Source organism: Megalops cyprinoides, chromosome 17, assembly GCF_013368585.1.
Source record: "Megalops cyprinoides isolate fMegCyp1 chromosome 17, fMegCyp1.pri, whole genome shotgun sequence".
Classification (NCBI taxonomy): domain Eukaryota; kingdom Metazoa; phylum Chordata; class Actinopteri; order Elopiformes; family Megalopidae; genus Megalops; species Megalops cyprinoides.
This window is the reverse complement of record NC_050599.1, coordinates 21,156,848-21,180,390: the sequence shown is the minus strand read 5'-3', so window position 1 is coordinate 21,180,390 and position 23,543 is coordinate 21,156,848. Positions and strand designations below refer to the sequence as shown.

The 23,543-nt window shown below is 48.5% G+C and overlaps 1 protein-coding gene across 1 annotated transcript in view; it reads left to right on the top strand.

Annotated features, from left to right (window-relative positions):
- The window catches only part of cdc42bpaa (CDC42 binding protein kinase alpha (DMPK-like) a), a 100,503-nt gene extending 79,421 nt beyond the window's left edge, over positions 1–21,082 (top strand). The window contains exons 18-40 of the mRNA XM_036549281.1: positions 147–252; positions 347–495; positions 852–943; positions 1,186–1,262; positions 2,387–2,425; positions 5,112–5,231; positions 5,698–5,778; positions 5,881–5,986; positions 6,222–6,358; positions 7,786–7,925; positions 8,080–8,161; positions 9,492–9,711; positions 10,138–10,200; positions 10,763–11,356; positions 12,481–12,578; positions 12,784–12,868; positions 13,289–13,412; positions 14,121–14,238; positions 14,976–15,167; positions 17,434–17,551; positions 18,074–18,234; positions 19,100–19,174; positions 19,920–21,082. Of these exons, the coding sequence (XP_036405174.1) occupies positions 147–252; positions 347–495; positions 852–943; positions 1,186–1,262; positions 2,387–2,425; positions 5,112–5,231; positions 5,698–5,778; positions 5,881–5,986; positions 6,222–6,358; positions 7,786–7,925; positions 8,080–8,161; positions 9,492–9,711; positions 10,138–10,200; positions 10,763–11,356; positions 12,481–12,578; positions 12,784–12,868; positions 13,289–13,412; positions 14,121–14,238; positions 14,976–15,167; positions 17,434–17,551; positions 18,074–18,234; positions 19,100–19,174; positions 19,920–20,051 (3,109 nt within the window). The 3' untranslated portion in view covers positions 20,052–21,082. The remainder of the gene's footprint in view (positions 1–146; positions 253–346; positions 496–851; positions 944–1,185; positions 1,263–2,386; positions 2,426–5,111; positions 5,232–5,697; positions 5,779–5,880; positions 5,987–6,221; positions 6,359–7,785; positions 7,926–8,079; positions 8,162–9,491; positions 9,712–10,137; positions 10,201–10,762; positions 11,357–12,480; positions 12,579–12,783; positions 12,869–13,288; positions 13,413–14,120; positions 14,239–14,975; positions 15,168–17,433; positions 17,552–18,073; positions 18,235–19,099; positions 19,175–19,919) is intronic.
- The last annotated feature ends 2,461 nt before the right edge of the window (positions 21,083–23,543 follow it).

The window sequence follows — 23,543 nt, the reverse complement described above, 5'->3', positions numbered from 1 at the left end:
CCAGGTGATGTAATGGCTGTAATCAGGTTACCAGCAGGGCGGTGTTGACCCTGGGTCTCTCTCCAGTTACAACTGAGCGAATGAGGATGAGCCGTGGCTGATGTAAGCTGAGCTGGTATGGGGGGGGTGTGTCTGTGCCCCCGCAGGGTGAGCGATGAGAAGGACGCGCGGGGCTACCTCCAGGCCCTGGCCACCAAGATGACCGAGGAGCTGGAGGGCCTGAGGAACTCCAGCCTGGGCGCCCGAGCCACGGTGAGCCGCCGCCTGATGTTCCCGCTCCCTCCCTTTCCCCCGTCCGATCCCACCCCCTTCCCGTTCTCACGTCTCCAACCCACCCCCGTTCCAGGATATGCCCTGGAAGATGCGCCGCTTCGCCAAGCTGGACATGTCCGCCCGCCTGGAGCTGCAGTCCGCCCTGGATGCCGAGATCCGGGCCAAGCAGGCCATCCAGGACGAGCTCAACAAAGTGAAGGCCACCAACATCTCCACCGAGTGGTAGGCCCCATCGCCATGACTCACATAACCGCCACCTCCACCCCTCTCTAACCTCCCCAGTACTCAGAGTGGATAGTCATCCTTGGCTCCTTCTTGTCTGCAGCCTTCCATTCTTATCCAATCTCACCTGCTGCTCATTGGCAGGTCTCCCGGTTTTCACAGGGTTCCCTGCCTGGAAGCTGTGCCGTACAGGGTTCCAGATCACTATACCTATTCATTCTGATGAGCCCCAAGGGTGGCCTTCAGAGATGTTATTTACAGTCCCCTTTTCCAGCTTTCAGCAGTCGCATCTGACCTGCGCTAAGAGGTGTAGCGGAGCGCAGCATTTGTGTGATCCACCTCCTTTGCTTCTCCAGCAAACTGCAGGAGGCGGAGAGCAAGAACCAGGACCTGCTGGCTGAGATCGAGAAGCTGAAGAAGGAGACGGAGGACCTGCGCATGGGGAAGGGTGAGACCGGGATAACTGAGTCTGCAAACCTGTGTTAGGATACATGCATAGCCAGTGCTACATCATTCCAGTCTGCAAACCTGTGTTAGGATACATACAGCACCAATGCTACGTTAGTCCAGGCTGCTGTTATAATAGATAAAGCAAAACATTGAATGCTGACAACGCTAATGGTTGATTTTGTGCGATTTACGCTACTGCTCTGGACGCACGCTTACTGAAATGCTCTGCTTGTTATGTAGGTGTGAAGCACCAAGACTCCCAGAACTCCTTCCTGGCATTTTTGAATGCCCCTACCTCAGCTCTCGATCAATTTGACGTAAGTATCGAGGTGACCTTTCCCTGGGCAGTCGTCCAGTGATGTCAGTGTAGTTGTTTATGCAAGGCCTTGCGCTAACCGTCAGCCGCGTAATGCGCATTTGTTTAGTGATAACAGATGAGCCAACTGAAGGCAGAGGGGCTGACAGAGGTCAGCTGTCTAAACCTGTTCCAGGGCTCCTTCTACCATAAAAAGTCAAAACATTTAGGAAGCTTAAACCACAGCCTCCCTCTGCTCTGAACCCTCCTTTACATTTCCTCTTCTTTCGTCCTTTTTTTTTCTTTCTCGCCTTGCATTTTGGATTTTCTTTTGTTTCTCGCCCCGGTCCTCCAGGACTCTTTTTCCTCTTCCTCGTCCTCTTTAATTGAGTTCTGGGATGATGTAAGTTTCACTGGCACCAAAGCAACGGGTCGCCCCGAGCTGGTTTGTGTGCACCCCACCCCCACCCCCCCCCCTCCTTGTTAGCGCTGTCAGTTGTATCCCAACCCACAGACAACACAGATGTCAGTACAGTGTTTGTTTACCTTAGGCCTTCCTGTCTGGCCTCGTCTGAGCTTATCTAACTCAGCGAGCAGTCCTTAACCAGCTGCTCTGAAAGGGCTGTGCTGTTCTGTGTTGGAGGTGGGTCTGGGTCAGTGCAGTTGAGTGTGCTGTGGCGGTTTGAAGCTCCCTGCACCTAGTGGACGTGTAGAATCAGGGGGACACTGGATGTCCTCTCTTCCCTTTCTCCTCTCCACTGTTCTGGCAGTGAGTGTGATATTGTTCTCCAGCCCTTCCTAGTCTCCTTCCACAGCAGATCCAGGAAGCCAGTGGATTCCCTTCAGAATTTTTAACCCCCTACTTGTGGTGTACTTTGATCGTGTAAACCTTATGATTGAGGTATTTTTTTTTTTTATTATTGCTCAGTGTTCACCTGTCTGTATTGTAGCTGATTTGGGTACAAGTGAATAAGACACTGTGTCGTTTGTTTTGTCTCCTGTGTAAAGTTGTTTTGTCTCCTTTGTAAAGTTGTTTTGTCTCCTTTGTAAAGGTTTTGTTTTCCCTGAACACTTTTGTTTTTACTGTGCCTCTGTGTCTCTCACTATCTCTCCCTCTGTCTCTCTTCCTCTCTCTCTATTTTGAAGCGTTCTCCTGCCTGTGTCGCCGCTAGCAAAGGCAGACGCGTAAGCTCCCGTTTTTTTTTTTCCGTCGTTGCTTTTGTGTGTTGTTTCATTCTCCCCCCCCCCCGTCTCTCACTCAACATCTCGCCGCCTGTCCGCCATGCATGTCTGCGCATGGTGCGCATCCGGCTGCATGGGACTAGAGACTAGAGGCTGCATCTGTGGGAGCGAGGGGGTCATCAGGGGGGCGGGGCGGGGTCAAGCCATTGGTCCATCTCCACCATCATTAAGTTTCCCAATCCTGGTACTAGGCGGGGGTCACAGTCCAGTGAGATTTCCCCGGTGTCTGCATATAAATAGCACTCAGTCACGATGTATAAATCTTGACAAAGTTCCCAGCTTGCAATGATGTGCAGCGCAGACCTTCTTGCGTCAGTATCCTGGCGGCATTTCTAGGGATGGGAATTATGTTCTTAGGAACTTGTATGTATGACGCAGTTCTGCCATACCTGCTCTAGCTAATTAACACGTAACAATGGCAGTTTGATTAGCTAGTTAGCAAAAGCAGGCAAAATGTTACAAAAAGCAATCCTTGCTGTTGTCTGTGTTTTTGATACTATGTCGCTGCACAGTGTAATGTTAGTTAGCTATTACAGCAAGCATTTTGCTACTTTTTTATCATTAGCTAGTCCAGAAATTTCAATACATAAATCATTTTCTTTTACTACTTCTACTTCTTTTACTATACTACAAGTGTGTCCCCTGTGTTCTGAAACAAATAATTTGCTGTATGCTAATAATCTCTAGTATGTTGCTATTTCTTAGCACTGATAAAAGTCTACACACTAAAATCGTGTGATAGATTTTGTCAATTAATAACACTGGGGACAGGGCCTGAAAACAGACTTTATGGTGAATTCACCTCTTAGCAGTGTAGTCCTGCTTAAACCATGCTGAAGCTCCAACCAGGTATATCGCACATGCCTGAAACTGGACTAGCTAAGGGCTTTTGCCAGGATATCCTTAGGAATGATGAAGGGGAACTAGGAACTTGGATGACCAGTTATTTATTCGTTTTCAGTATCGGTTTTGCACCTGACCAGTAACCTCGGACTAATCTGATCTAAGTCCTCACACATGTCATTCTTGTCCTTCATCACCCCGCATCTGTCTCTGCCGGAATGCTGTACTACATGGTGTTTCTTACTAGTGTTTGCCTTCCAGCTGTGAGTGGGGGTTGTTCTCTGTAGTGTGATGGTGTCAAACGTCGGCCTTGTCATGTTCTCTCGGCGAAAACGCTGATACTCTCTCTCTCCAGCTGACCCTGTCCTCCTCTCTCAGTGCCTGTGGGACAAGCTTCGGGATGTTGGGTTGGATTTTTCGCATAGCTATGAATTTCCTGTGCCTGGCAACTTGAAGGTTCACACTGTACATACCATACGGCTGAACTGACAGCGGTACAGCAGGAGCAGAAAGAGAAATGCTTTCAAAAAAAATTTGGCCGCAAAATCAAAAAAGAAAATCTGTGAAACCTTTGCATTTTTGAAGTAAATATGGCATATTGTGGGAAAGTTGCAATTATTTAAATGGATATCAGTTCCATCAAGGGATAATTACGCATTTATTGTTTTTGTAAGGTTTTATTTACATGTCCTGTAGCATGACGGTATGTTCTTTTCAACAATAATCAACACAGTAGTAGTCTGACATTGGCTTTTTGGCTTAAATCTCAGGCTCTGTGCTTGCTCTACTGCCAAACAGATGATGATTGAAAACATAATTATTATAGATTTGATCTGCACCTCCCCAGGCTTTGAGGAGTTATTGGAGTCCAATGTAAAACACAGCTGTGTAGACATGCCTTTAGTCCCCTGCGGATTGTCCTGTAATTTGACCATAAATTTTGGGGGGCATGTCTTTATACTTAACATGTTTTGAACCCAGTTTTCTCTGAGGCATAGGGCCTGCATAATTGATATCAGGACACCGTGAACATTTTTGGAGCGTTAAAGTTTTGTTTTTATCAGCCAAATCATTAGTAAGGGCAAGTCAAACCTAGGCAACTTTAGCCATTTGAAGTAATAAAAAAAAATTAAAATAATAAAAATGCTTTCCTCCAGTTTTCCCAAACTCTGATATGTTTAGTTTACAAGTATTTGTCTGAAATTTTATTTTTCAGATTATGCCATGTGGCAAAATAAGAATTTACATTTTTACACATCCCTGTAGATTCATGGAGATTTATTGAGATATATAATTAATAAATTAATACAATCTAGATTTACCAACCGTCTAGTAGTTATGTTATTTTCAAGAATCACCATTCACTACCCAGCCATAAATGTAAACTACATATTTGTTGTCTTATTTTTAAATCATCAACTGAGCACCACAATATGTTGCTTTAAGTGTGATGTAAAATACAGTAACATTTGTTAATGCTTCAGTTCCTTCGTTGTTGAGGAATATCTCACTCTTTAAGGAGTCTGTTTATGGCTCTCCTGAAAGTGAGAGTTATATTGACCCTGTGTGAACGTGGAATTTAAAATGGATAATTCCAGAATATTCTGAGAATTATGTACAGTGCTTGAGCCGAGTAGCATTCCTGTGTGGCTTTGTGGACCTTCCGGGTAGCATGGTCGTCTGGCTTTCTCCTCAGTCTGACCTCCAGTGATGACATCCCCCATCACCGCTCTGACTCTCGATTCTCCTCTTCCTCTCTCTGCTCCCCACCCTCCCCCTCCTTCAGATTGACTCCATCGACAACTTCACGCTGTCCAACACCCCATCCCGGGACGAAGAGGCCAAGTCCCACCTCATGTCACGCTCCCGCTCGCCCTCCACGGCTAGTGACATGGAGCCCATCGAGGTAACCCCTGAACTCTGACCCCCGTGACCACAAACCTAGCCATTTTATAGCAGAAGTGGAGGAAACCTAACACAGGCTTGTGACTGCCATCCCACAACTATGCAGCATCCTTGTTAATACATGAGAAACCTGTTTTTACTGCTTAAGAGCTTCTCATCTTAAGAGACACCTTCTCGTTCATTCTGTTTCTGATTTTAATTGAGTTGTCATGTTTGAGTTTGACCAGCTCATCGCTTATGTTTTGAGCATCCTTCCTAAAAATTACATCATTTAGGTGAAACACCTCATGTTAACTTGTGATACAAATAAATGCAACTGAAAAGTTTGAGTAATTGAGTAACGCTGTTGTTTAAAGCCAGGGCCAGACTGCTTTGCATTGCGATTGAATTGCCTTTCGGTACCATGAAGAGTACCATAAATTCAGCACTCTTTAGTACCTCAAGCTTTTCTCTCCTGTCCTCTCCAGTTGATAGACCACCCCCCACGCACCGTGCAGACTCCCACAATGAGGTCTGGATACAGCGCGTCTGGCCTTCTAACACCCAAGGTGAGGCCCGCTCCTCTGAGCAGCTCTGAGGTGGGTAAATATACGATAAACACAGTGCATTTATCAGTGACCTCTGACCTGTGCTTCTCCATTCCCCCACAGCCCAAAGCTCACCAGTTTGTGGTGAAGTCCTTCACCACCCCCACTAAATGCAACCAGTGCACCTCCCTGATGGTGGGGCTGATTCGGCAGGGCTGCACCTGTGAAGGTAGGAGGAAAGGGGCGGAGAGGAGGAGGGAGCAGGGGAGGATGGGGTAGAGGGAGAAGGGGTGGGGAGGAAGAGGGGAAGGTGTCCGTTATTCAGCCTTTAATCCTTACTGAAGTGTAGGCATCTTTGTAATCCTGTAATTACAGCCTCATTTTGTGCTTTGCAGACGATAGCTAAGCTATTACTGGACTCGTCCCTCCGTTTCACGCCACGTTTTTTTTCTCTCTCTTTGCAGTCTGCAACTTCTCCTGTCACGTGACGTGCGCGGACAAGGCGCCGGCGGTCTGCCCCATCCCCCCAGACCAGACCAAGGGCCCCCTGGGCATCGACCCGCAGAAGGGCATCGGCACGGCCTACGAGGGCCACGTCCGGGTAAGGAGGGTCACACGCTGCCCCATCACAGCTGTCACGGTGTCACCTCACCACAGACCTAACCCCTCGGCTGCAGTTTCGTCCTGCAAGGCCCTCCTGCCATGTGTGATGTCATAGTGTGGATGGAGACACGTTTTCTGGATGGAGAAAGATTACTGCTTACAGTTACACAGCAAAGCCTCATACACCCAACAATGTTTGGAGCTGCTTGATGCACTCAGTCAGTCATTTTAACCAATCTGACTGTTTTTCTGTGCGGAGCAAAGTATTTTTGATTGGTTACATCCATTATGGGATACACAAAGCCTCATCTTCTGTCAGCAGTTTGTGCCTTTTTTTCAGGTCTTCCTATACGCAGGGTAGTTATGCTTCCGCGGAGGTATCATTCTGGTCCAGTTTGCAGGTAGTGTCAGCGTTGTACAGTAGGTTTAATTTGTGGAATATGCGGTCGGTCAGCGGTCCCTCCCTCTACACCGAGTGAGAAGTTCAGTGCCAGTCCTGGAGGGTCTATAGGGATTTTTTTTCTGTCTCGGCTCATTGTTGTGTAATTTAAATCAATAGCCAGCTCAACCGGGACATCATTTATCACTTCTGCATAGCTTTAGTGTTTTTTTTGCCTGCACAGATTGTAGAATTTTTTTTGTTCATACAGACAAAAACAGTATTTATTAGGTATTTGTGGAACTGGTTCTAAATCCCACCAGTCATAAATCCCATTTAGCAACAGTCTAATGCATTTTTCACTTACCCCCAGTAGACCGGAGCAGGTCCCCCACACATTGTGGAGTGCGGTCAAATATTTTCAGACATTGTGTTCTCTGCTCAGAGGAACCATTAATAATTCAACCAATATGTTTGTGACTAATTTTCTAGACAGTTTCTGATACAGTACTTCATTTATTTAGCTAACGCTGCAGATTAGCGGAGTGCATGTTTATTGACATTTATAAACCGTTTGCAGCATTTTGAAGACAAAGAGAGAAATATTACCATGTGAAAATTAATTCAGCCACAGCCCACGTGTCTCCATTGTTCAAATTATAATCATTTTCTCAGTATAAGTATGGTTTTTTGTGGTAATGTTTATAATTACTAATATCACAACCTAACATTGTCAATATCTGTAAATTTATTCGTTGAATCACACACTCGACAGGAATAAGCGTGCACGTACCATTTAGAGTGGAATTAGTGTAATGTGATTCAGAACCAGAGTTTGTGTTTCTCAGTTTAGACTGAAATTCATATATGCACATTGAATGAAATTTGTGTGCATGTACGATTTAGAATGAAATGCCTGGGTTTTACAGTTCATGAAATTTGCGCACGCAGATGCGTCAGGTTTTAGCTGAAAGGAAAGTGTGTTCCAGTGTTGGCATTCCCGGTCCCTGCCTGACCTGCTCTGTGCCTCTCTCTCTCTCTCCCAGGTGCCCAAGCCTGCGGGGGTTAAGAAGGGCTGGCAGAGAGCCCTCGCGGTGGTGTGCGACTTCAAGCTCTTCCTGTACGACCTGGCCGAGGGCAAGGCCTCCCAGCCCAGCGTGGTGGTCAGCCAGGTCATCGACATGAGGTGAGCCGCGCCCGTCCGCCCATCCGCCAGCCCGTCTGTCTGTCTGTCTGTCTGTGCGGTGGACAGTGCAGAGGGTCATTTCTCCTTGTGCCCTGAATGGGTTGGCCCTTCTTCTAGAACCGGGCCTCACCCACCCCTCCCTCTCGCCTTGCAGGGACGAGGAGTTCTCTGTCAGCTCGGTTCTGGCCTCAGACGTCATCCACGCCAGCCGGAAGGACATACCCTGCATCTTCAGAGTGAGTGGGGGACGGGGAGCACAGGGACGGGGGGTGGGATTCTGTATCAGAGGGACTGAGAGAGCAGATAAGTCTCCTCTACTGCCTTTGTCTGGAACCCAGGTTTTCCAGCATTGACTGTGTAGGTCATTGGAGTACATGGGCAGTCACTGGCAAACAACCTGTAAGTAGCGGAGTTTAACACATTAGTGTATCTCCCTGTCTTTTTCACCCCCATCAGTCTGGCCCTCTTGTTTCCACTGTCTGGCCAAAGACTGTAAATTATTTGTACAATTAAAAGTAATTTCAGATTAATAGTTACTACATAATGTGAGTCAGCAGTTCTGTTAAAGGTCACCTGCGATTGTGTCTTTTATCTTTTATGATGGGGGGAAAAACACTATAAAATTTCATACATTGCTGATCCTTGCTCTGTTAAATCAGCCTCATTCTATTGTGGTGAATCCACGCTACTGCGCTCCTCTGTTACAGACAGGCATTCTTAGCCAAAAGTGGCACCCTTGCGGGAGAGTAATTAATGTACACAAGTCACATAACATTTGTGACCTTGTTACCCCCCTCAGGTGGCCTCGGCTAGGTGAACAGTGTTTTTGGGGGGGTCCTCAGAACGGGAGGGTATATTCAGTGATGTAGGTTATACAGCAGAGTACTTGCGTGTCTGTGTGAAAGGACACTGAGGTGAAAATGGAAGAGCACATGCTGGATGGCCAAATGCAGTGTGTTCTAGTTTGTCAGCTCTTTTTCCCTTTTCCTTTATCGGTTTTTAATGTGCTCAAGTCGACCTCTTGTGTGTTATGGCCAAACAGGCTTAAAGCAGCCCCAGGAAATCAGCTGTGTTGAAAGGAAACATTTGTACTCATATGAAATGAACCCAGCATGAATATTATATACTCGACAGAGACTGGGCTATTTTACTGAGGTTTCCACTAGAATGGAGCTGCGTATTACGTGTCCTGCATTTTCGGACATCCCGGCACGTTTGGCCCCTCTGCGCCTCGGCGAGTTTGTCCCGCGGTGGCCGTTGCATTGTTACCCGCGTTTCCTGCCCGCCTCAGCACTCAGGCACATGCGCGGCCGCCTCTTTGTTCTCCGCGAGCACGTTGACGTCAGCGGAATGCGAGCGCTGCCAGAAATGTCCCTCTGGCGCCGTGACAGCTCCGTCCCCGGGCTTTGCCTCGGATGACACCGGCGGCGGCCGGCGCGGCGGGTAATTGATTAGCGCGGGGCCCGGCTGCATCCTCGGCATCCTGACAGCTCGGCAGCTGACTGACGGCGAACGCCTTCGTTTGGACCACCGCTGACCGCGCCACGCCCCCGTATCCCTCCGCAGGTGACCGCCTCCCAGCTCTCGCCCTCCAGCAGCAACAAGTGCTCCATCCTGATCCTAGCCGACAGCGACCAGGAGAGGAACAAGTGGGTGGGGCTGCTGAACGAGCTGCACCGCATTCTGAAGAAGAACAAGCTGAAAGAGCGCTTCGTCTACGTGCCCAAAGAGGCCTACGACAGCACCCTGCCCCTCATCAAGACCACGCAGTCCGCCGCTATCATAGGTACCGCCCCTCTTTCCCAAAACATGTACTAAAGACCACTCAGTCTGTCACTGTTATAGGTACCCTCTCTCCCACAATATATAGTATAAAGACCATGCAGTCCGCCGCTGTCATGGCTATCATAGGTACCTTTTTCCCCCACAAAAATGAAACAAAAAAGACCACTAGGTGGTAATATCGTAGGTACCACTTTCTTCCAACAGACATATGCTCAAGACCTCATAGTTCAGTGCTATCACAGGTACCTCATCCCCCACAGAATTTATGCTAAAGACCACTAGGTCTGATACGCTCATAGGTGCCCCATCTCCCAGAGAACACATGTATCATACCCCTCCTCTAACCTGGCTCTTTAATGGTTCCCAGATGATTGTATTCTTTTTATTCAAGTCTCTTGAGTCTGAACTGTGTTTTTATCCTCCATAGATCACGAGCGTGTTGCCCTGGGCAACGAGGAGGGACTGTACGTCATCCATGTTACCAAAGATGGTAAGACTGAAAAACAGTTTTTTATGTGTCAACCCTGCTGAATGGGAGTAGAGAGTTACTGTATTTGAGGGTATGATGTGTGTTGGCTCCACATACAGGACCAGTCTAAAGGTTGAACACGCCTACTTACAGAAGGGTTTTCCTTTATTTTCACTCTTTTCCTCATTTTAGAATAATAGTAAAGACGAATAGAATTATGCAGTAACCAAAAAAAGTGTTATAAACAAATCAAAACTATCTTATATTTTAGATTTTTCAAACTAGCCAAAAAATATTTTTAAAAATAATTGCTTTTTGAAAAAAGTTCGAACATAGCTAGCAACTTCACTATTTATATTTGTCTTACAAAAAAAATTCAGTTTCAATTTTCATTTAAGTCTGTAGATCAAAATGTCTTTGAATGCATGTTTCACATTATCCTTAGTCAGGTGTGTCCAAACCTTTGGCTGGTGCTGTGCCTACATGTGGTGTATGGATCTCTGTCATTCTAACTGCCTGTGGATGTGTCTCTGTGTTAATAAACTGTCCCATCCTCTTTCCCCCCACCTCCCGTCCCCTGCAGAAATCATCCGGGTCGGGGACAACAAGAAGGTCCACCACATCGACCTGATCGCCTCCGAGCAGCTGCTGGCCGTCATCTCCGGCCGCAACCGCCACGTGCGCCTCTTCCCCATGACGGCGCTGGACGGGCGCGAGACGGACTTCTACAAGCTGGCGGAGACCAAGGGCTGCCAGGCGCTGGCGTCGGGGCCCGTGCGGCACGGCGCCCTCACCTGCCTGTGCGTGGCCATGAAGCGGCAGGTCATCTGCTACGAGCTCAACAAGAGCAAGGCGCGCCACCGCAAGCTGCGCGAGATCCAGGTGCCCGGCGCCGTCCAGTGGATGGCGCTGCTGAGCGAGCGGCTGTGCGTGGGCTACCAGGCGGGCTTCGCGCGCTACAGCCTGCACGGCGAGGCGCCGCCCGTCAGCCTGCTGCACCCGGAGGACCACACGCTGGCCTTCATCGGCCAGCAGGGCCTGGACGCCATCTGCGCCGTGGAGATCTCCAGCAAGGAGTTCCTGCTCTGCTTCAGCTGCCTGGGCGTCTACGTCGACTGCCAGGGCCGCCGCTCCCGCCAGCAGGAGCTCATGTGGCCCGCCGTGCCCAGCGCCTGCTGTGAGTGTCCCCCCGCCCCCCAGGCTGATCCCGGGTCAGCTCGCCTTTCCCTAGCCCTCAGCCCCAGCCATTACGGGAAAAATTTGCACTGGTCTAGAGTCAGTGCTCAGGGCAGAATCTGTCAACGTTACAGTAAATTACATTACAATATTGCCATTTAGCAGACGCTCTTATCCAGAGTGATTACAGTTTCTTTACATGTTATCCATTTATACAGCTGGATATCTACTGAGGCAATTCTGGGTTAAAATACCTTGCCCAAGGGTACGGCAGCGGCGCCCTTGCAGGAAATCGAACCGGCAACCTTTCGGTTACGAGCCCTGCTCCTTACCGCTATGCTACACTGCTGCCCCCACTACGCTACACTGCTACCCCTGTCTACACCTCATTTTAGCTTTGAGTTGTGTTTGAAAGTTGCGTTCTTTCCATGGTGGTAGATTTACCTTCAGCAAACTGCGGACAAATTGGACACAGTTAAGGCGTGGTAATGTTGGACAAAACGACAGCAATAACAGCGCCGAAGGTCTGCAGTAAATCTCTCCATGTAAATCAGAGCCCAGCAGAACCGAGCTGTTTTACAGTTCCCTTCACCTCGTTTGGCTGTGCAGCTCACGGGCGCAGCTGTAAATTGTGCGGTGCGGCGTGCGAGTCGAACGCTCAGAGACCGCAGTGTAGTTTTACAGTGTAAAAATACATTTAAATCATCCTTCAGAAGAAACGGCAACGGGAGACACGACTGTGTGTTATTTGCTTTGGATGACAAGCGTTGCAATTTCACTCCAGCGATTAAAGATGCCAGAGGCCTCAGAATGTGGCATACAAGCTTCTGCCTCTCCTCTGCTTTGAGTGGCTCCTACTGCTATATTATGAATACTGCTGTTTCCTTTAAAATGCTTAAATTAGGATTGTTCCAGCTCTGTACTTAAGTAAAACGTGCAGACAAAGGTTAGATGTGGAAACTGAGTTACTCGATTGATCTGATATTTTGATGAACAGTTCTTTTTATTGTTATTTATGGTAGGTCCGTGGTTTTTACAATAGTGTTTAAGATGCTAGTAATTTCAAAAGCAGCGTATTTAAATCCGAGTTAGGACAATGTGTGACGTTTGTCCCCCCTCCCCCAGGCTACAACGCCCCCTACCTGTCGGTGTACAGCGAGAACGCCGTGGACGTGTTTGACGTCAACACCATGGAGTGGATTCAGACCATCCCCCTGAAAAAGGTACCGCTAAAGCAATGACGGGCAATGGCAGAAACCATGCATGGGCATACTGCTATACACGAGTTAATCTGAGCAGCGTGTATCATAGACCACAATGTGGTTTGTATGGTAGAACAGTGTGTTGTGTATTACAGAATGCAGTGTAGTATGTATTGTTGTACACAGCGTGTTGTGTTCAGCACTTAACCCCGCCCGTCCTCTTCAGGTCCGGCCCCTAAACACAGACGGCTCCCTCAACCTCCTGGGCCTGGAGACCGTCCGGCTCATTTATTTCAAGAACAAGATGGCAGGTACGGCAAGCCAGCGAGGTCATTATCAGTGCAGGGATGTGTAAAGAATCAGTCTGTCCCAAACCAGCAGCCTCTGTTTTAGTCAGTTATTTTATAGGCTTAGTGAACTGTCCACAGTAAAGCAGTTATTGTGAACGTTGAGGTTGTTCCACTCATGAAAAGCCAGGTTTGTCAGCAGTCCAGCTGCAGAGCTTCCACTAGCTGCAGAGCCAAATGTTACTGTAATTGATGATGATGATGATGATGATGATGATGAGGAGGAGGAAGAGGAGGTGGATAACGATGAGGGTGATAGTTGTGGTGATGTAGCTGTGATTGTGGTGAGGGTAATGATGAGATTGGTGGTGGTGGTAATGATTGTGATGGTTGAGGATGATGAGAATGGTGATGATGATGACGGTATCACCATTGGCGATGCAGAGGGAGACGAGCTGGTGGTTCCTGAAACGTCGGATAACAGCCGGAAGCAGATGGTGCGCAACATCAACAACAAGAGGCGCTTCTCCTTCCGCGTGCCGGAGGAGGAGAGGATGCAGCAGAGGAGGTCCGCCCCCACACACCCTCACCACGGCTCTCTGAAACACGTCAGCACACTGTCACAGCACATACTGATACACCGTCACAGCACGTACTGATATACTGTCACAGCACATACTGATACACCGTCATAGCACATACTGATACACCGTCACAGCACATACTGATACACCGTCATAGCACGTACTGATATACTGTCACAGCACATACTGATACACCGTCACAGCACATACTGATACACCGTCATAGCACGTACTGATATACTGTCACAGCACATACTGATACACCGTCATAGCACATACTGATACACCGTCACAGCACATACTGATACACCGTCATAGCACGTACTGATATACTGTCACAGCACATACTGATACACCGTCACAGCACATACTGATACACCGTCATAGCACGTACTGATATACTGTCACAGCACATACTGATACACCGTCACAGCACGCACTGATATACTGTCACAGCACATACTGATACACCGTCATAGCACGCACTGATATACTGTCACAGCACATACTGATACACCGTCACAGCACATACTGATACACCGTCATAGCACGTACTGATATACTGTCACAGCACATACTGATACACCGTCATAGCACATACTGATATACCGTCATAGCACGTACTGATATACTGTCACAGCACATACTGATACACCATCATAGCATTAACACAAAACCTGGCTCATTTACAGAGAAATGCTGAGAGACCCTGAGATGAGGAACAAGCTGATCTCCAACCCCACCAACTTCAACCACGTGGTGCACATGGGGCCGGGAGATGGCATCCAGATCCTGAAGGACCTGCCCATGGTAAGGGTGCCCGCCTGGCATCTGCCCTGGCATCTCCCCACTGCCCTCACCATCCTCCACTCTCTCCTCCACTCTCCTTTCTTACGGAAAGGTTTTTCCTCATTTCTTGTTCTTTTATGGTGTTTTGCGATGTACTTAAACTTAAACACTAATTTGGTAGTAATGAGTGTCTTAATTGATTGGAGGTTCACGAGTTCATTGCTTTTGATTTTATAAAACCAGCAGACTCCCCTGCATAACCCATGCCTGCATGCCTCTCTTCAGGCTGACTACTTCAGGCTTGTCAGGAATATCAATTTTTCATTTTAATGGTCTTAGTGTAACAGTTAAAAGATTTCTGCATGACTAATACTGAAATTCCCGCAGGGTTGAATTTTTCTGGTTTAGTTCTTGTTTATGAATACATTTTTCACCATTCATTCAGACCCTCCTTAGCTGTCCCTGCACTCTTCTCCCTCCCCCTTGGTCTCTCCCTCACTGTCCCTCTTTCTCTCTCCCCCTCCCTCTCTCTCCCTTTCACTCCCTCTGTCTCTTTCCCTCACTCTCCCTCCCTCTTTCACTCTCCTTTACTCTCCCTCCCCCTCTCTCCCCCCTTCCTCTGTCTCTCCCCCTCCCTCCCTCTGTCTCTCTCTCCCCTTCCCTCCCTCTCTCCCCCTCCCTCCCTCTCTCCCTCTCTCTCTCTCTCTGTCTGCTGATTTTTTTCTCCTCCCTGGTCCCTCCCCCTCTCGTGGGCGTAGCCAGGATCTCCCGTCACCTCCTGCCCCTCCCCCCACCTGCGCCTCATCTCCACCCCCACCAGCTTTGAGCACGTCTATCACATGACTGTCCACTCCGCCGAAAACTTCCTCTCCCAAGACTCCGCCCCCCTTTCCTCCTACTCTCCATCCCTGCGCTCTGTCCCCGGGACGCCGGCCTCCGTCTGCTCTCGGGTACGGCTTGCTGTGTGCCTCCACCGCGTCTGCGTCTGCGACTGCGCAGGGCCTGCCGTGTGTTATCCAGCTGCGACTGCGCAGGGCCTGCAATGTGTTTCAGCTGCGGCTGTGCAGCTTCTGCCTTGTATTACAGCTACTACTACGTTGCGTCTGCCTTATATAACAACTGTGACTGCGCAGGACCTGTCTGATGTTTCAGCTGCGGCTGCACAGTGCCTGTCTGATGTTACACTGCACAGTGCCTGTCTGATGTTACACTGCACAGTGCCTGTCTGATGTTACATTTGTGACTGCGCCGTGCCTGCCTTACATAACAACTGTGACTCCGCAGTGCCTGCCCAATGACACAGCTGTGACTCCGCAGTGCCTGCCCAATGACACAGCTGCGACTGCGCAGTGCCTGCCCAATGACACAGCTGCGACTGCGCAGTGCCTGCCCAATGACACAGCTGCGACTGCGCAGTGCCTGCCCAATGACACAGCTGCGACTGCACAGTGCCTGCCTTATATTGCAGCTGTGACTGCACAGTGCCTGCTTTATGTTAAAGCTGCGACTGCGCAGTGCCTGCTTTATGTTAAAGCTGCGACTGCGCAGTGCCTGCTTTATGTTAAAGCTGCGACTGCGCAGTGCCTGCTTTATGTTAAAGCTGCGACTGCGCAGTGCCTGCTTTATGTTAAAGCTGCGACTGCGCAGTGCCTGCTTTATGTTAAAGCTGCGACTGCGCAGTGCCTAGCATATGTTACAGCTGTGACTGCGCAGTGCCTGCTTTATGTAACAGCTGTGTCTACGCTGGGCCCGCTGCGTGTTCTTCCTAATGCTTTTTGATGGTGTGTGTGTGTGTGTGTGTGTGTGTGTGTGTTTGTGTGTGTGTGTGTGTGTGTGAGTCACATTAACCAATTTGCCCTTGACATAGCTTGTGGTTCTCTTGTTTTCTGTAACCTGCTTGGCGTCTGATATACCTGGAATGTATTGTAACATACTAAGCATTCTTACTGCAGATTGTTAGACAGACGAGCGGTGTGTATATATGTAACACTGAATATTGTGTGTGTTACAGAATGTAGTGTTCCAGGTTGGGGAAGTGCAAATAGTGATTGGTTGATTCACCTTAAGTGGTAAACCTATCCAGTAAAGAAGGGGAAAGTAAGTTCTGGTATACATAATACCTATGAACCTACTGATACTAGAACCTGAGTCAGGAGACCTCAGGCAAACTGATTTGTTAACGTACAGCTTCCTGTAGAGCCTTTTACAGCATTCTACCTTTTGTCAGTGTCATCGGTTTAGCACGCTGATTCTCAATCCTGCTCCTGGGGCCTCCCTGCTCCGCACATTTTCCATTTTTCCCTGCTCTACCTACCCGACTGAACTCATCAGTGGCACTTTTGATTAGCTGAGCACACCAGATTTAATCAAGAGCATGTAAATCACACTAAATCAGGTGTGTTTGGAGCAGGGATAGATAGAAGATATGCAGGCCGGGGGGGGTTGGGGGGGCTCCAGGAGTAGGATTGAGAAACACTGTTAGCATTTTCAAATTTATTTTTGAGAATGGGACTGCAGAAATGGTCACTATCACAGTGCCCCAAAAAGAGCTGTGTCCCCTGGCTGAGTTCTCTAGCTGAATGTTTGTTCAGCCTGGCCTGAAACTGATGCTGAGCAGATGAGTGTGTCCCCCTGGTGGCTGGCACATGGCACTGCAGCACTGCTGATGTCACGGAATGATGTCATTCACCGGGCTTTAGTGACAGAACAGGGCCTGTGGAGAGCTCAGACGGCTCAGACGGTTTTACAAAGAGATGAGCCTTTTTGTGGAGATCCATTACAAATACTGCTGTGACTATACTTCTACAGGTCTCCAGCAGTAGATGAGGCCTAAACCAGAACTTAGCTACAGTGTAGGCAAGGCCATTTTATCCATTCAGAGGACATTATAGAAAGGTTAAGAGTTTTTGTTTTTTCTGTGCTTATTGCTTTTACATGTGAATGAACTTTGCCTTTACCGTGTGTTTTTGGGTTGACGAGGCTTCTGTGTGAGAGTTAGGGTTGTGATTTACATGTGAGTGCCCCCCCCCCCACTGCTCCTGGTTGTCCTCGCCTGTCCCCTGAGTTGTTCCTGAAGTCCCTGACGTGTTGCCCACCGTCCCTGTGAAGTCACTAATGTGCCGTCGCCCTGTATCCCCCCCCCCCCCTCCCCGCCCCTCCCTTTTTTGTTGTCCTCCCTTGTGGTGCTGCCCCGCGCCACCGGCATCTAACCTGCAGAACATCCGCCCCCAGGAGAGCCGCACCGTCTTCAGCGGGTCCGTCAGCATCCCCTCCATCACCAAGTCCCGCGGCGAGCCCGGCCGCTCCATGAGCGCCAGCAGCGGGCTGGGCATACGTGAGTACCGGGCCGGACCGGGCCGAACTGAGCCGAGCTAGGCCGAAGGGCAAACCGAGCCAAAGTGAGCCGAGCCAGGCAAAACCGGCCCTGGCCCTGGAGCAATGAAATCCAGCAAGTCAGCTGTCTTACTTTAACCCACTAACAATGCTAGGATTAACCAGTTCAGTATTTATCATAGAATTTGGAGTCTTTATCACAGGTGTAACAAGAGTGTTTCAGGTTGGATTTGAACCTGAAGCCTCTGGTAACAAATCCAGCTCTGTAATGCGTGTGCTTGTACAGTCTGTAGGCAGACAGCATCTTAAAATGTGTGTGCTCTCTCAGATATATTTCAGTATATTACATATATTCTGTGGTTTCCAGTTCTGGAGTCTTTTAAACACGAAGTCAGTACGTCTCATTTAAGTTAATCCTTTTCCTATGGAAATGTAGATGTAGATGTTACAAGGTGAGCATGAGTTGATGACCGTTATCTGGCTGCCTTCCCCGCTCGCCCCCCCCCCCCCCCCCCCCCCTCAGGTGCCTCCTCTCAGAACGGCAGCGCCCTGCGGAGGGAGTTCTCTGGCGGCAGCTACGGGTCCAGGCGGCAGGCGATGACCTCGCCCTCCGAGGGCTCCCTGTCGTCGGGCGGAGGCATGGACGGGGGCAGCGACGCGCCCATCTCGCAGTTCGACAGAGAGGTGAGAAGGCAGCAGGCCTCTGGGTCAGCGAGGGATTCGGGTGGGTGGGGAGTGGGGTGGGGAGGGTTGGTTTGTGCTGCCAGCATTACTGATATTTCATTAACCCCGCAGACTCAGAAGCCATGACCACTAACCACCGCTTACTAATACGCTGCTGCAGATCGTCACAGCGCCTAACTGAGCTGTACAGGAGCGGGTCTGTGAGGGTTACACCACAGAAATGTTTGGATTAAACTGAACAGAACGGCCATAAGGACTCAGCATATCGGGCAACAGCAGGAGCGAGGAGTTCTTCAGTCGATTGTGTGCTAGCTAACGCCTGTGCACCGTACTGGCGGGTCTGAAATGTTGACCTACAGATGGTGCTTACCGTGAGAGTTTGCATTCAGGGGAAATGTCATTGCGTGCGTTTTGCGAGACTCATGCTAAAAGCCAGTGCAGTCTTAGCCTGGGTCCGCCGCCCTAAAGCACCACCGTGGTTGTGCGGGGTCAACCGCCCACTCCGAACCATCGCATATGAAGGGAATCTGATAGCTGGTTAGAATCGCGGCCCCTCACACGGTTAGAGTGGAACAGAAGCGTGGTGAATCGTGGTGAATCAAAAAGTGAGCTGTGTTCGGCTCCTCGGTGAAAACGGTGTTCAGTGCGCTCCCATTTCACTTCCCGCCCCCCTACCCTTCCCTGGCCATGAGTCTGCATGTGTCCAGTGCTCACTGCGCTGGCCAGAGAACCGCAGAGCGAATGCAGTTGGTCCCCCGCCCCCCCCCAGGCCTCGCCCACATCCGTGCCCCTCCCCCCTGCTCCCCCTCGCATGTGTGGTTGGCGTTCTCCGCCGTGGCCGCTGAGTCTGAACTTTCCTCCCCAGTGGCAGGCCATTTCGCCATTGGAGAAGACCCCCGATCTGAAAAGGGCTTTAAGGACCCTGCTTAGTAAAATGAAGGTAATGTCAGCCAGACACACACACACAAACACACTCACAACACACCGCCACCACTTCGCCATCTTCCCTCCGCCTCACCTTCCCCACGACCCCCCACCCCCGCATCTGCCCTGTCCACTGAAGGGTTAAAGTGATGCCACCTTGGTTCTGGTTAGATTTCATTTTCCTGGGGACGGTGTTAGGCCACTCCCCCTCCGCTGCACCAGTTTGTCTGTCCACCAATGAGAAACCGGAATGGCAAAGCTCCCTACCCAGCATGACCTGCATCTCCGCTGAGCCACAGTGGCCTTTTTACGTGGTTGACGATTGGTGGGTGGACTGGGAGAGGCGGAGACTAGAAAAAGACAGAGCTAATGAGCCCGTCCCGTCCTGCCCCGCCCCACGCTCCTCGTGTTTTGCATGTAGAGAGAGAGAGAGAGAGAGAGAGAGACGTTGATGACACGGTATCTGTCAGAACCCTCCCTCCTGTAGCTGGCACTAGTGAGCCGTGTGCTGTAATACTCACTGCGATTTTAGCTGCAACCCTTAGTCAGTGCGGCAAGGTGTCTGTTAGACAGCTGTGCATGTAGACATAGCTGTTGTAGTTTGATATATACATGCTGCTACTTTGGGGAAAAAGACAAAGTGAACCTCGCATTCAGAGCTGTAACGTAGTAGCCGCTGACCCTGGAAGTTGTTGTCAGAGGTGGGGATTTGAAAGCAGGTGACCGCATCACCGCCTCTTTTTGCTTTTTTGCCCACGCAGGACTCGGACTCCCCCCGGCACTCGACGGCCTCCAACAGCTCCAACCTGAGCAGCCCCCCGAGCCCCGCCTCCCCGCACAAGACCAAGTCCCTGTCTCTGGAGAGCACAGACCGCATGGGCTGGGAGACATGAGCCACCGCCCCACCCCTGGAACCCGCCTCTAACCGCGCCCCCAAAACCCCTTCCCCCTGCCCCCAACCCTGCAAACCCCCACACGCAGGCCCCGCCCACATCAGCACACCTGGAATCCCCGATCAGACCCCGAGTGCAGGCCCCGCCCATTCCATCGCCACAGCACACCTTCAGAGCTGAAAAAAAAATCACATTAAATTAAGGCAGCGGAAACAGGAAGAAGACGACATCGCCCCTCTGGCAAAGCTACGTTATAGAAAGGAAACAACGTCTGTGAGGTGTATATATGTTTGTGTTTGAGTGTGCGCGTCACATTTAACAAAAAAAATCTGCCTGAGTCTGAGTCAGACTGCTGACGAAGAAGCTATCTGTCGTCAACTCCGTGTCTCTCGGTAGTCACACTGACGGGTGCAGGTGGGCGATGGCCTCTTCGTTCGGCATCACTGAGAGAGGTAAACCACCAGAGAAGAAAAGACACCGTACTGAAAGAAAAGAAAAGGAACTAAAAACCAATTGCATTTGTACATACCCCATGTTAGATTTCAAGGTTAGCATTGTATTTATTGCTAGAGTGGGTTTCCCTCCGTGTGAGAGGTTGGCGAGATGGAGGGGGTCTGACGTGGACCCCAGGCCTGAAGAGGAGGGACACGGGGTGAGAAGGCAAGGGAGGCTTTTCTGTTCTTTCTTTGTGCTTTTAGCTTCTTTACCTGAGTGTTGTGGACATTAGTTGACACCTCCTTAACTTCACGGCTAGTGGAAACAGAGGAAACGACGTGATTGCATTCTCCAGAGAGGCTTGGAAAAAAAAAGAAAAACAACTAGAACGAAAACGAAACAAAAAAAAAAAAGGGCGCCGTCTCCGAACAAATCCAGTCCAAACACGGCGATGACTGCGTCGCCCGATCTTGTTTTATTTTGATTTTATTTTTCTAATTTGCTCTTGGAAGTGTTGATGAGTGTGCTGTGAATTTGCTTTACGAAAAGAAGAAAAAAAAAACGATGCAGTGCTTAACGGGGTAAAAAAAAAAAAACAGGTGAATCACAAGTTCACTCTTTAAAGGTGACCTCACCTCCTCCGTGTTCTAGAGTTTTAGAGATCCGTAGGAGCACCCAGGCTATCTGGGGATGTCGTTCATGAGTCTAGTTCGCGTCACTCAAAAGCGCTAGCGTCCTCGTCCACCGAACTGGGACCACCTCCGTGTCGCCGGATCCGCTTAGGCCTTCCTTAACCAACTAGAGTTCCGCCGTCGAGTAAGAACACAGATGCTCACTTCAATAATGTACATAGGTTTAAAGTAGAGTATAATATATAACGAGAAAAAATGCTATAAAGTGAAATTAGTATGGCTAAGAGAGCAAATTCTCTTTTACTTTCCTTCATTTTAAATTATTAGTCCCTTGGGCATATTCAAGCAAAAAAAAGCCATTTTAACCTCTTATGTTCTTTTTTTTTATTGTTGCTTTTAAGTTTTTATTTTTTATTTTTTATTTTGTGTATCAGAAACAAACCGATTTGCATTATTTCCATTGTTGTTTTGAGTTGATGAAGCTCTGGGTTATGGAAGCCCACGCTGTTTGAGGGAACATGGATTGTTTTTTTTTTTTTTTTTTTACGTAAAAAACACACGCATGCACATACGAATGCACGCACACGCTCATACACACACACACACACACACGCGCACACGCGCACACACACACATGCACACTCTGACACATACAGAGGAGCCTTGTTGTGAACGCCTAGCCTCCTCCCATTTTGCGTGTCCCTCTGTGGTCCACTTCACTGAAGCAATAATGCTCCATTTCCAAAGATGTTTTGTTAATCATTATTCTTATACTTATTGTAATTGCTTTTATCATTGATCGGTTTTTAAAAGCCTTGGTTCTCAGTGCTTCGGTCATTTTTATTTTAATTTTATTTTATTTTCAATAAGCTGAATGTGTGTTTGCAGCACAGTCGCCAAGAGCTATTTTACTAAAGAAAAAAAATCTCTTGTGATTATAGAATTCTATATATATGAATTATATATATAAGTATAAAGTTGTGTAAAGTTTTACTACTCATGGTACCTGATGGTAATGTGTATTGAACTCCACAGTGAAAAAACCAGTAGACATCTTTTTGTATTTGGTGATTTCAGCGAGTGACTTTTTGAAAAGATATGCTAACTACACAAACATAACATGTTCAGTGGTATTCAAGCGACATTGAAAGGATTCTTTGTGTCTTTGTGCGGGGAGCGGGGGGAGGCAGTATTGAAGCAAACCAAGCGTTGTATTGGACTTCATTTCCAAGTCAACTGAAGAGACCGTTTTATCCTGCGAAAAGACAGAACTCGAGCAGAAAAAAAGACAACATTTTAAATGCAAAAATTCTGATTCCAATAAATTCCACTTTGAGGTGATGAGGAAAAAAATGGTAAGGGAAACTGTCTTTTAAAATGAAATGCTTATTCCAGACTTGTCAATTACGAATGATATTGACATTTCAGAATCGGTGTCCAAGAATGTTTGGAGGGATCAGACTTGTGCTGAAAGGAATGCATCATTACATTCTAATGTGATATTTTTTCCTCCAGTGACATCATTCCTACAAGATTCCTGGGCGGGGCCAAACAGGTGTTATTTATAAAGCTTCATGGACCAGAACCGGATTCATAGGGGGAGGAAAACCTTGCGCTTTGGATCGCTAAATTAAAAGGCTTTGTACATGATTATTTTAGGTGTATAAACTTGAGCGGATGTTCAGTATCCTATCAGGCTTCTGTTGTGAAAGTCGCCCTCATGTATGAGTGAAGACTTGGCATCTGAGCTCAGATGGTAGCTGTCACTGACATTGATGACAAGAGTACAGAACCATCGTTTCTTTGAAATCCACAGGCCCCAAACCCAAGTGAAGGACAGATTATATAACGGCAACTTTTGTCGTCAGAGTTCAGTAAATATATCGGAATGTAAAAGTGTTAACCGTCAAAATTTCACTGGCTGCCTTCTCCCCCAGCATTACTTAACGTTACAGCTGTTGCTGCTGTTTGAAAGTAGCTAGAGGTTGTTCTCATAAAATCTCTATTTTGATGGCTCCACAAGTTCAATGCAATCTCAAAACGAGGTGTGAGGAGGGGAACAGCCGAGTTTAGCAAAAGAAAAAAAAAATGTTGTGTGTTGTATACATTCACCCACGTTGCCCTGAAACTTGGCTCACCCCTCTTCCCGATTAATATCACAAAAGCAGCATTCTCAATTCGAAGCAGTCATCTAGGGCCTTGATGATTTAGGCAAAGTGACATAGACACATACTTACAGCCCTAGACCTTTTCCTCTCTGTATTCAATCCAGTTTTCCTGTAGAGTGTATTTGCGGTGACGAGGGTGGGTGGGAGTGGGGGGGGGATCTCTTTGGTAGGTAGCGTGTTTGGGAAGGGTTTTCGGCAGAACGCCCAGGAAACCCACACTCAGGAATGTCGGAACCAATGATTATTTCACTGCGATG